The 14,015-nt window shown below is 28.1% G+C and overlaps 2 protein-coding genes across 3 annotated transcripts; one reads left to right on the forward strand and one right to left on the reverse strand.

Moving 5' to 3' along the window:
- Positions 1 to 61: 61 nt before the first annotated feature.
- Positions 62 to 4,262, forward strand: LOC107166832 (phenoloxidase-activating factor 2). The gene is made up of 6 exons (XM_015515644.2): positions 62 to 296; positions 509 to 612; positions 695 to 820; positions 1,305 to 1,432; positions 1,715 to 2,162; positions 4,082 to 4,262. Exons 1-6 carry the CDS (start codon positions 173 to 175, stop codon positions 4,232 to 4,234), a joined length of 1,083 nt encoding a protein of 360 aa, XP_015371130.2. The 5' UTR covers positions 62 to 172; the 3' UTR covers positions 4,235 to 4,262.
- An 868-nt stretch (positions 4,263 to 5,130) lies between these two features.
- LOC107166846 (acetyl-coenzyme A transporter 1-like) lies at positions 5,131 to 10,279 on the reverse strand. Of its 2 annotated transcripts, none has more exons than XM_015515662.2 (10): positions 10,088 to 10,279; positions 9,747 to 9,981; positions 9,514 to 9,640; positions 8,541 to 8,700; positions 8,217 to 8,371; positions 7,815 to 7,999; positions 6,889 to 7,073; positions 6,548 to 6,668; positions 6,086 to 6,301; positions 5,131 to 5,431 (listed from the first exon to the last, which is right to left on the reverse strand). In XM_015515662.2, exons 2-10 carry the CDS (start codon positions 9,972 to 9,974, stop codon positions 5,231 to 5,233), a joined length of 1,578 nt encoding a protein of 525 aa, XP_015371148.2. In that variant the 5' UTR covers positions 9,975 to 9,981; positions 10,088 to 10,279; the 3' UTR covers positions 5,131 to 5,230. The 2 variants fall into 2 exon arrangements, with proteins under 2 accessions (XP_015371148.2, XP_015371147.2); XM_015515661.2 differs by having other exon boundaries at positions 10,041 to 10,279.
- Positions 10,280 to 14,015: the final 3,736 nt, after the last annotated feature.

Here is a 14,015-nt window from a genome sequence, read left to right on the forward strand (position 1 = left end):
TGGTGTTTCATAATAATTGTAGGTAACAATTATTATTACCGTTATTTATATAATTATTCGATACGTAATACGTATATATGCTTAGATAGTTAAACATATTTTTAGAGTGTATGATTTTATTTTTTTCATACTATAATAGCAAGTATTGATATTAGTAGAAGTCACTAAAAATATGTTTTTGAAAACGATATGTTTCATAATGTTTTTAATTGTTTCAAAAATACATTTATCTAAACCGAATAATGCTTCTAGCGCAGTCACATTTGAGAGATTAGAATTGCAAATAAAAAAAGATAGTAAGTATATTATTTTTATATTTTACAGACTTAGAGTAAAAGTATATAATCTTAAACATTTGTCTTTTATAAACATAAATAATATTTTATATTATAAATAGTATAGGTACCTCTGGTACCTAATAGCTATTTTATAATAAACTATGACAGACTGATGATATAGTAATAAAATAATGCTAAAATATTTTTTTGTAAATATTTGCATATTTTAGAACCATCTTTCGAAACAGAATGGATAGAAGAGTGTAAATGTGTTATGATATCTGAGTGTTTATCTGATGAAAATGATGCATCCATAGACATAAGAATAATCACAGTAAGTACTTTTATTACTATTGTTTAAGTAATTTTAATATTTTATTAATTTGGATCTTGATAAAATTTTTGAAAATATTTAGAAACCAGACAAATGTCCTCCTGGAAAAGTGTATTGTTGTTCTGACCCATCTTTAGAAAACCCATTACTAATGTGTGGTAAGGTGAAATCGCAGAACATTGATGGAATCAAAATCAACCCCGATCAGGTACAAGTTTATGGTTTAATTAAAATTTACAAAGAAAATATAACTACTCAAATTTATAATTCATTTATTAGTGTTTCATAAATTAATAAATCATCGACTATAGTATATTTAACTGATCATTCAATTGACTACAAATATACCTACCATTCTATAAAATTAAATGTTTGTACTTTTCCTATTGTTTGACAAAAGAACAAATTAATTTAACTAAATGTGTTAGACAGAAATAGCTTTTATGTTTTGACAGCTAATATTTAATTTAAATATTTTACGATAGTTGATGATATGTAGATTAATTTTTGTACTTATATCTTCCTTCTTGTTTTTTTCTGTTTATTATTATGTTGGTAGATTTAAATACCTCACAATAAACGTACCTATTTGATATATTATGTTGATATTGGTGACACTATGTTTTAAGCTTTTTGAATACTATGTATATAGGCATTAATATTTAAAATGTATTTAATTTGATTTATTTTAGGCTAAATTTGGAGAATTTCCCTGGCAAGCTTTAATCTTAACAAATGGCAATTCATTCGTGTCAAATGGAGCGTTGATAGACAGTAAACATATACTATCTACTGCTCACTTTTTGAATAGTTTCTCGAAGTAATTTAATACAATATATTTTATTTAGTACCTACAACTAATGATGTCTTATGTTAATTTTCATTATCTACTATCTACTTTTCAGTATCTACTATCTACATTTTGATAATTTTTGATATAAAATATTAGTTATAAAATTTAAACCTTAAAGCTCGGCACCTTGTCCCTCCCCTTGGATCCGTCCCTGGGTGAGACATTTTGTTGTGTATAAATATAAAACAAAACAATCTGGGCGGTAGAAAAAATAATAAAAAAGTTACGTCTCGATCGTGTGTATTGCAGGAATTTCAGTGCACTGAAAGTACGGTTGGGTGACTGGGACATCTACCTAGACATGGAGCCACGGCCGTATGTTGAAAGGCCCGTGGCCAGCATCGCGATCCACCCCGAGTATTCGTCGTCCAACATGCACAATGACATCGCGGTGATCACCATGTCTGGAGCTCCGGTTCCGGTAACCGACCACGTGGGCCCCGTGTGTTTGCCCCCGAGATCGACGCCAGATGCCGTGCCACCCCACCACCGGTGGACCGGTTGCCGGGTGTCCGGGTGGGGTGCGGAGAGCTTTGACCGGCCGCGGTACCCGGGCGTACTCAAGAAGGTACCGGTACCGCTGTGGGATTTCCAGCGGTGCGTCAAGAGTCTGAGGACTACTAGACTCGGCGCCACGTTCAAGTTGCATCCAGGGTTCTTGTGCGCGGGTGGCGAAGAGAACGAAGATGCGTGCAAGGTGAGCGGAAACGGTGCATTAGAATAATATAATTATTACTATATACTATATAGTCATGTGAACCTGAATATTTACGAACACGTCGAACACCATTACACTATATTATAATATATTTAGCAAAAAAAGGTAACAGGTATGAGTTATCAATCACAATATTTTAGACTAAGTGTGCATCATTTATTTTATAAACTATTAAAATAATCGATAAATTAACGATCGCCTTTGATCTGCAGTATTCAAGACCATCCATAATATACATAGATAATATACATTTAGACGTTTTCAGTATGAGATGATAATAATTCATATGCAGGGTTGGGCAATATACTCAAAAAGGAGTATCGAGATAATAGACCTACAAGATACTTTACTTTTGAGTATCGCGGTACAAGATACTAGATCTTGGATTTGGAATATCGCGATACTATAGATAATCGATACTGTATTTTTAAAAATTATGGGGATGGGCACTTCATTAAGTAATTAGAAAGACAAATAAAATAATAAAAATTGACTCTTATTCAGTATAAATAATACATTAGTAATAAAACAAAATAAAACACCTACTTTATCGCGAAAGGTATAGGTACACTATAACGTAGTAACTATTAGGTACAGTTTTATACAAAATTACGGATATCTAATAAGGTACAGACGTAAAGTCCAATTCAATGTGCGTGTGTCACATCACATATATAATTATATTTTATGATTTATCGGTACTGGGTTGAAAAATGATTTCCAATAACCTACAATATTAAATAAAAATATTTTTTTCTAGATTATTAATTATTATTTTGATAATAAAATCATAATTGTGTCTTGTATCGCATCATAAATTATTTTATGAGATACTAGATACATTGACTAAAAATGTATCGCGGTACAAGATACTTCATAGTTCATATAATTGTATCGTGAAATTCGAGATACAAGATACTACCCTATCCTGTCCGGCCTGCCCATATGATAATATTGAAAAAAGATTTAAATTTTTAGTCATATTTAGTCTCCGAATTCACCAAAATATTATGTATTAAAAATTAGTAAATTTTTGTAACTTGGAAACGAAGTTCGAATCTATAGAAATTATCGGAGAATTATAAATTATGATTAAATTTGTTCTGGAATTAACTCAATTATGTTTGTTTTCTTATTTTTTCTCCATTTATTTTGATTTATTTTCTTTTCTTATTCGACAACTGAAAACTGTTTCCTATCTAACGGAACTTCTTGGTTTTCAAGACGTTTATTTAAGTGGATTAAACGCCATAAATATTTCATAAAAATAATCTAAGCGACTGATAAATACTAAGATACTTATAGTGGTTAGATTTTTAATATGTAAATATGTTTGAATTGGTAAACAACTAACAAGTTTATATTGCATCAGCCGAAGCATATTTTAAATATTTTTTTAGTATATTTAATATTAAAATTAACAAATTCGGAAAATTTAAAATGTCTATTTCCTTAAAATTTTTTATAAATTTGAAAACATATTCCGACCGATGCTAATTAAACACATTTATGCATTCAAACATCTGAAACATCTTTACATTTTTAAAACCGAACGACTATTATCGAACGACTGATTTCTTGTCAAGCATATAGTGCCAATTTTACATTCATGATCATTCAAATCGGTTTTGAATAGTTTTATCTGATGACTAAATGATATTTGCATGAGATCATACTGGTGCGTAATTTATATGATGCAGTTGATTGACGGGGAGTATACACAAATTAATGATAATTTAATACTCACACACTTATACGAGTCGAACAAAAACACCTTTAATATTGCCTATGCCCTATACTAAACCTTTTAAAAATTGTTCGTTCATAAACCTTATAGGTATAACATTATATTCATTTAAAAATATTTTAACTATTATTTACTAACGTGTTTTATGCAGGGAGATGGAGGTTCACCTTTAGTATGTGAGCATGATTCGGTTTCACATCTTATTGGTCTTGTATCTTGGGGAATTGGATGCGGAAGTCCATCAATACCAGGTGTATACATTGACGTCAGCACTTATATTACTTGGATTGAAAAACAGTTATAAAATAAAGAAATTAAAATGTTTTCATAAATATTATTTTTAATTAATCTGGTGATACAACATCTAAATTCTAACCTAATCTAGGACCGATGTGAAATTATTTATGGTATTTCATATTTATATATTAATTTGATCAATTATAATATCTTTATTCGATGTAATTATATGATTAATTAAATTCCCACCTTATCAAAGTGTTGAGACTAATTGTATTACAATTCATAGGGTCTAAATATAAAAAAAAACCAAACCATAAAATCAAATATCTTATACAACCTATTCCTATAGAAAAAAAAAAATAATATTTTCACTGTGTATTATTCAGTGTTCAACGAAGGAGGTAACACTTAAATATTTCAAGCACATGATCTTGAATTTAATTTTGGGGTTTTTACTGCAAAAAAAGATTTAATATAACAATAATTTAAAAGGAAAAATTCCTTCCATGCATACGTTATGCATAAATTTAAATTTAAATTCACTCTCAATAAGTTAGTTTTTAAGAAAAATTTTGTGAGTAAAAATTGATAAAAAATACATTCCTCGCTCCGCTTAGAATTTAAAATTTAATTAATTCAAATTCAAACTCAAATAAAAAAAATGCTTTGTTATGCGCACACGGATTTTTTTTTATAAATTCAAATTTTTCAAAAAAATATGCATTATTAAGCCCTTTATGCAGTACAAAAAAATCCAAATTGAAATATAATGTCAATGTCATGCCTTCGAAATATTTCGTATAATATCCTTTATTTATGTAACACATTGAATATAAAATGTGTTCATCTTCAGAAGTATTACAAATTATTAAATTCGTTATTTATTTATTAAAAACAATTATTAGTAATTAATTATTATTACAATATTAACAAGGTATAATAAATAATTAAAACAACAAATAGAAGGTTTTTAAAAATTCAAATAATATTTTCTTAAAATATAATTGTACAGTCTCAAATATACATACATACTTTAATTTAAATATATTTTTCTTAACATTTAAATAGTGTCATTAACATTTACTTTTACTAAATTGTCTTCATTGTAAACAAGCCAATTTTTTCGATCACTGTGGTATAAATTAATTAATGGTTTTTTTATTATACATAACCATAATATACCCAAAATAGAAGATATAATTATCTCGGCATAGAATCCATCGATTATGGTACTGCATTTGCCACCCATTGCTCGACAAGACTAGAACGATATTGAATTATATAATGTTATTAAATTGTTAAAAATTATTTACAACAAGTATTTATATAATTTTCAAAATACAAGAATAATGTTTAAAAAAAAAAATTAATAGTGAACAAAAACAGTTTAAAATATTCAAATGTTTTACAATTACGATTAACTGATACTATTCCATACTTTATTTAAAATGTTCATCTTAATTTTAGCTCTCTGAGATTTATTTTTAAAATGGACAATAATCATTGCAATTACATTTAAATAAAATGTAAATTTAACACGGATTGTTGTCTTATCATTGTTGTATCAGTGATAAAATAGTAATATCTATTTTGAGGTACGCATTAAATAAATGGATTACCAGATTAGCTAGTATTTCATAATATGATGATAGACCTTTAGGATTTAATATTATAAATCTAAATCAGTTTGATCTTTCCAAAAAAAAAAAATAAATTCAATTGATATATTTATTCGTTTCTTCCAACGAGTATTGACTTATTATAGGTCAGTAATTTTTTATTAGGTATAATAGGTATTAATAAATGACAAATTAACTATCAATTAAAAAATTGTATTTTCACAGGGACAGAATATAATGTTTATAATCAACAATTTTTTTAAATTTAATACTAAATTAATTTTATCATTTATTACTTTGATCGATGTTGAAGCTTCACAATAGTTTTGAGAATTTGCAGTACATTGTTTGAAGGTAAGAACATCAACCAACCAAAGTGAACCCGTCTTTGTAATAGCTAAGCTAACGTTTGCAAACGTGCTCAGCAATGTCATGTAAATTCCACCAAATTTTGGATCACTTACTTTTGATACAAACGACAGGTAAATTACATACATAGTGAATGAAAAAATCTATAAGAATTAAATTAAATATACATATTATAGTATTAAACACTAAGAAATATTTATAATTACCTAACTAACCTATTGACTTAAAAACATATAATATATGGTATTCTTATTTATAGATATCTATATATTATAAAATTATTCATGAATTTGTAGAATCTCAACCAAAAATAATATTGTGGAATACATAGATACAATAAACGCAAAAATGCTATGATATAATTATATATAAATATGAACGTGATTTACTTGGTGTGTTATAAAGGTGCATCCCAACATGGTGTAAAAACATGTTTGGACAATAACGCTGGCTCTCAAAAGTGTTGGAGTGTAATATAACAGCACCGAGAATACCAAACCATGCAGCAATCTGAAATATTATAGAATTTTTTGAATTCAACTTTATTTTGATTCGATTTGATGTAAATAGTAGTTACCCAATTGTAATTAAATTCTGATTCGAATATTCGATGTTTTAATATAAAGAATGATTCTGTACAACAACGTTTTTAAAAGGTTGAAACACGTACATTATCATTTATCATCGTAAATATAAAAGAGAATATTTTATAAATATTTATTTAAAATACCTGAATGGTATACACTTCATGAAAACATCCATCGATTTTATTGAATTTGTTATTTTAGTTGTAGCTACAGGAACTATCAATTTTACTAAAAACACCATTATGCCAATTATTACAATATTGTTTTCAGATACTCCAGCTTCCATGAATTCCATATTAGTCACTGTGTCGACAGTGGCGAATCCTAACTATGAATAACATAAGTCGTAAGTAGTCTATATAGAGTACCTATAGAACAACAATTCAGGAAATAACTATGTAAATTATGTATTATAATAATTAATATGTCTATACACTTAATGATTGTTTGGATATATTTAAAAATGAATGTCCATACTTCATTATAGTTATGAAAATAATGAAATTACGTAAAATTGTATAAAGATAGTTAATAAACTTAAGCTTAAGTATATACGAACAAAAAATATAGAATTTGAAGTAGTGTTTCTAAATTATAACATTTTGGTAGGAGCCAATTTCTTTTCATAAAAGTTATTATATGTCAAAATCACCAACCGATAAACAAATTAATCCATTTATATATGTAATTAAATACCTATATAATACGAAGGTACGTGGAAATATTAGGCCGAAAATCTAATATTCTAAATAACACACATAAATATGTGATCTAATCATTTGTAGTAAATGTATTAATTATAAATTAATGACAGTTATTGGTTATTATTTATTTTAAAAAAATAGTTTAATATATCAAATTATCAAAGAATCGACATTTTTCACAAAACAATACTTAAAAAAAAAACGAAAATTACGATGAAAATAATAAATATTATCGACTACAAATCTATTTCAATTCGATTTATTGAAATAAAAACATTTAGATAGATGGTACTATATACACAATATTATTATTGTAAATAGATATTAAGTAATATGTTAATAGATATTTTATATCATAATCTTACTTTGGCAGTTAAAAATATCATGCCTAGTATCTTAACGTTTCGCAACTTTATTATGTCCCAGAGTAGCTTATACGTGTGTAATACGCCCAGACCTTTTTGTTCGGCTGATGGTTGGGTTTCGCTTTTGAATTTAGACACGCATGCCGCAGCTACAATGTACACGATTCCCCAAAAATATAGATATCCTGTTTGAAAAATCCAACTATTTCATTTTTTTTAAATGCTATATATAATATATTGGGTCCCCATATTATTATTATTATAATATACTATGATATACGTGTTATTGTACATTTGTGCACAAAAACACACACACACACCACCTCGATACACAAATAACATGCAACATTATATACCACGTTTACTATATTATATATCTATAGTAGTAGCTAGTAGGTTTACCTTTTAACGTGATAATACTACCGGATTTATGAAAAAAGCGCAGCCATTTGTTGCAAAACGTTTCAGATCCGAGTAACAATAGAACTGCATAACCTAAGAACGATCCAACTGATTGACCGGTAGCATTACACATTGAAGAGTAGTGTATGTTATGCCTAAAGATATTAATATGTTGTTTATAATGTCAGTAGGTATTCTCAGTTTTATGTTATTGTTTTTTATGTTATTGAAGCTTAAGATTGCTAAGAATTTTAACTTGATAAAATTGTTGTACTGTTATAAATATACTCTATAGACTATAATAATCAATATTATATATCAAACTTTTGTAGCATAGAGCATGCCCATCCGTCAACTACAATATCTTGAGTAGCAGCTAGCATATTTATGATTAACCAAACGATAGTAAGCGGAATCAAGTTTGGATCTCCGGTATTCGACAACCAGTCATTGATATAAAAACTGCACACCAGTAGACAAGTGCCTAAAAAGTAAAATTAATGATTTTATTAGGCATAATAATTAATAAATATTACTAATGGATTTTAACTAAATGTTTTTGAGTTCACAATTTCTATGTGTCTACCATGTAAATGTGTGTCTACTGTCTACGACTTATTCCTATAATTATATAGTGATCATTAGTGCATAGGCGAAAATTAGAAAATAGATAGTTTTTTAGTGGTATATGGGATAAAAATCTGTGAGGCTCGCATTGATATTAAAAATGTTAACTGCGCTTGAAAATTCTTAATATTTGATATACAAAAGTTTTTTTTAACGGTTTAAGAGTTCAGTTTCAAAAAAGTAAGATATTTGTTTTCAAATGAGTTTTATGGCGAATTCAAACATGTTATCAGAAATTATGTTCTATGTTTAGAATATTAAGTTTGCTGCAATTAAATTAAAATAGGTCTATTTTTTACATCCAGGACCTAATCCCTTAAAAATATAGAAAGTATACAGTGTTCCCTAGTCACTTCTAATATACTTATCGAATCCAATAGGTAGGTATACTTAAATTATAATATATATTTAATTAGTAAGTAAATATAATATATATTATGGTCAGTAATAGTATTAGTCATTAGGGATAGACCATACTAGTATATACCATATAATTTGTAGTATGATGTTCTGTAAATATTATTATTTTTGTCAACAAGCGATAATCATGTAATTATCAAAAAATAAAAATGTCGAAAATGGATAAATTTGTTCAATATTTCAAAACATACTTGGTAGTAGGTATGTATTTAATTTGTATGTATTTGCTGTTTAGTTTACTATAAGTTACCAAGAAGGATGTGTACAGGAACGAGCCACATTTTTCGTCTTCCCACTGATGGACAATAAATAGAGTCTACTAACGGAGCCCATAAAATTTTGAAAGTAAACGGCCACGCGCTCACACTAAATATTGCCTAATAACAAAGTAATATTAAACTTTAAACAATAATTCATACAAATTGTAATATTATTAATTTACAGAACTCCTACGTTGAATATTTGACGTTTTATATACTTTACCTGGTCATAGTATGAAAACTGTTTAGATTTTAGTAAAATCGGAAATGCATCACTGAATCCCAAAGGTACACCTTGCAGTATGTATAAAAATAAGAGTTTCACTAAATTCCATCTGTCACCGCTTAAGTTTTGAACTTTAGTGATTTTTTTGCTGTTGTCTGAATTTTGTATTGGAACAAGGTGTATAGTGCTTAACATAATAGTGGGATCATCCATCATCACTCGCATTAATTACCTATGACATTATAGACTATGAATATGATTTATAAAATTACAATTTATATAACTAAGTACCATTAAATAACTAGGTACTCGTACTACCAATTTTTGAAATTATATACCGAATAGAAGTAATTTATGGAACTGTTAATCTAGTAAAACTTTTATCCTCCTCGTAAATTAACAATTGATACGATTCGAGGCAGACACTCGTTTTGAACTATTATGTAATATTGTAAACAATTATCTTTATAAAATGTACACTGATTAGCACACTAGTTAATTGACCATTTAGGATAACACACTGTGTTGCAGGACATCGTTATTGTGTTATTGGTACAAAATATTCACGGCACAGTGTGTATTTATAACCTCATCAGCGATCAGCCGTGTATTAAATATTTATATGACACTTAAAATTATTATTGATAAGAGCCTTAATCGGGTGGCAAAATAATGATTTCAACGACCTATAGTGACGCATCACATTTAAATGTGTAATTGCGATTTGCGAATACTGTGCGGTTTTATTATAAAAACAAATATCTACGTCATTGCCGTGTTTTGTAATTTTTTTTTCGGAAGTGGGTATAGGTGATTATTTGGATATTTGTATGATAAAAAATTATTTTAAATAAACCAAAAACAAATGAAATAATGAAAATTTTTAAATTTCAAGACTTCAAATTCAAAATACCGCATAATATATGAATGGCGGACATTTTCCGCCCGGACATTTTCCCCCCGGCTGTTTTCGGCGTAGTAGGACATTTTCCCCCGAAAAATTTTTGGATGCGGACATTTTCCCCCCGTATTTTTTTCTATTATTTACCTTCGAATATAAAATTATTATCTAACACATATTTTTTAGCTTTTGTTCATATATTTTTTTTTTATTTTTGTAAAAACTGTACGTTAACTAAAAAGTCTCTAATCTTAATTTCAATAAAAAAATAATGAATAATATTTAAAACAAGTTAAGTAAAAATATAATTTTAAATAGATTTTCTAAATGATATAATATAGTACAATACAACTGGCCAAAAAATCCGACATAAAAATAAAAAAAGATTGTATAAACAATATATAATTAGTAACTAAAAATCCGACTTAAAAATAAAAAACTAAAACAAAAGCTAAAAAATATGTGTTAAAGATAATAATTTTATATTCGAAGGTAAATAATAGAAAAAATACGGGGGGAAAATGTCCGCATCCAAAAATTTATCGGGGGGAAATGTCCTACTACGCCGAAAACAGCCGGGGGGAAAATGTCCGGATACCATAATATATATAATTATACTCATTACCTACACCTTGATCTTGAATACGATCGCGGTCGACGTTTCAATGTTTCATGAACAATTCCGTGGTTTCAATCTACCTACTCTCCCCCTCCCTCATTCATCACACTTAGAACATTCCGTTTACGTTATAACAAATTTAAATTCCTCGTCTATATAGTTGTGATTTCAATTTAAATGTTTCGCTTCGTATTGGTAAGCAAATCGTTATGTTTACTTTTTTCCATATGTACAATATGCTCTCGTGCTAACGGAAGTTCCATAATTTCGAATATTTTAGATTCAAGGTTTGTAATCAAAGTTTTTCCGTTTTGTATTCTTATTTTTAGATTGATGTCGGGTCCATTACACTCAAAATGGACCAACGGATTCTAGCTATTTTGCACGTTACCCACCGAATTTGTTTCTTGCATGGTACAATAATTATCGTTGTTTCTTCTTGTTAAGCTGTCAATTTTTTATTGATAACTTAGTTCTTACTAATATATTATTATTCACGACTTCCGAATTTAAAATTATCGCCTCATATATGATATTATTATCTAATCTCATCTCTATATTATTGTTGATTTTATATTTAACTCAAAATAAACACAGGACTCAATTAGTAAATGTTTACTTTATACTCAGGGCTGCTGGGCTGCAATACGATTGCGCGCGGTCCTTATCAACGGTACCTTTTTAGGTGTACGATTGCGCATGCTAAATTATTTTTGCTTCTAAGCAACGTTGCCAAATATACAGATTATAGGTGCATGGTAAATATCCAACCTTTTTAGGTAGACTAAGTGTAAATATAAAGTATCTGTTAATTTTTGTAACTATTTGTACTATTTGTAACTTTTTGAGCTATTTTTGACTGATTTATTGACACGTGATCCCACGTTTATAATGTTTTTAGAAATAAATACAACAAACATATACGACAAATAACAAATTTTTTTATAATTTTTTTAATAATAATAATTATTTTAAATTTTAATAATAAATTGGCAACGTCGCATCCAATTTCACGCGCAATCGTACGCTATTGAATAGTCAAAAGCATGTTTTTTGTTATTCCGGCACCGCGCGCAATCGTACTCCACCGATACTCAGAACTCATTACTCAATAAATATATTTTTTTCCCCTTCAGATATGGGGACAACGGGACTCAATTAGTAGACAGAGATCAGTATTATTATAAATATATATACCTGTATTGTTATTGATTGTTAAAAATTTTCTTGTGTAAAATATCTTGCAAATGGTTTACTTTATATTATTATTAAAATATTATTGTTACCTGACTTATTTTAATCATCTGAAATAACCAATTGTACTGCAAATATGTTTAAAGTTTTAATTAAATTATGCTTTTCGTTAGTATTTAGAATTTTAGTTCAATAGGAAATTCATGGAATGAGTCGATTTTTTTAATCAATAATATCATTAAAAGATTAAAGAGTGCTGGTTAATTTTTTTGTATGGGTTGATCAATAATTAAATAAATTTGACAAAACTTTTTGGATGTTGAATGTTTTGCATCTAAGTCAATATTAAATAATACACATTGAATTAGCAAAACTACACTAAAAATGTGTTAAAAGCTTAGATAATCACGGTTATATTAAAATAAATTTATTGATTTGTTAAAATATTAAAAAAATCATACGTTAAACATATTGTTGACAAGTTTCACGGAACTATATATGGTAGTGTCCGAGCCAAAAAATATAAAACTAATTGTTGCTGAAATATTTCAAGACAAAAATATGAAAATAATTACATTGTAGTAAACCGACGGAGTCGCTCTACTATTTTTTTAATTACATTAACATATTATAATTATTAATTACAATTCACACTACAATTATACTACTGTCTTCCTGGACCTCGAGAATGACAGTTTTATCGATACCAGATTCAACCGCGTATCGATTACAAATAAGTACGAAAACTGAGCAATAAATTAGATTAGAATATTGCCGAATGTACGGGCGTTGGCTCGCCGAATTACTGGGAATCCAAACACTCGCAATAACAACCACTTTGCGGTTCCTTTGATCCACTCCCTACAATCTCTACCGTGTAAAAATTCTGCATAAATACAGGACTAGGTCCATTGCAGAATTAGAATTAGTTTGTGTCTCACTCAATGTAGAACTTAGTATAGTCGTTGGGCTTGTCCTCAACATCGCCGCTATACATATTAAGTTCATTCCAATTTTTATTACTAATTTCTCGGGCAGATACTTTACGTTCTGTCTTCAAATTTATATAATTTTATATTTTACTTTAATAAAAATACTTAATACTTTCAACGTTGTGTAACTTGTAACTCTATTACCGTCTCCTTTGAAAAACCTGATTGTCAATCCAACGTCGCTGAACTCAAATAATAGGCGTTAGTGAGGGATCACTACACATTTTTAGCCTCTAAGCATATAAGTTTCCAATGATCCAACGCAGTGATTTAAAACCATACCAGATGATTTAGGAATTGCTGAGTAATAAGTTGGTCATATTTTAAATAACCAAAAATACAAATCATACAATTAATATAAGTACAATTTTCCATTTATGGAAAAGTGAATTATCAAAACTGTCGTTATTGTTTTGATTTTAATCCCCATGTTTTGAGACACGAACATACTCAATGCACCAAAAAATTAATGTCTGGGCTGTTATTTTAGGAGACGACTTGAGTGATTTAGTTCTAATAAATTTAATTTATATCAATAATTTTAACAAAAACTATTAATG

The sequence above is a fragment of the Diuraphis noxia genome, unplaced genomic scaffold, assembly GCF_037042655.1.
Source record: "Diuraphis noxia isolate RWA-SAM2 unplaced genomic scaffold, SU_Dnox_SAM2 contig0004, whole genome shotgun sequence".
NCBI classification, from domain to species: Eukaryota; Metazoa; Arthropoda; class Insecta; order Hemiptera; family Aphididae; genus Diuraphis; species Diuraphis noxia.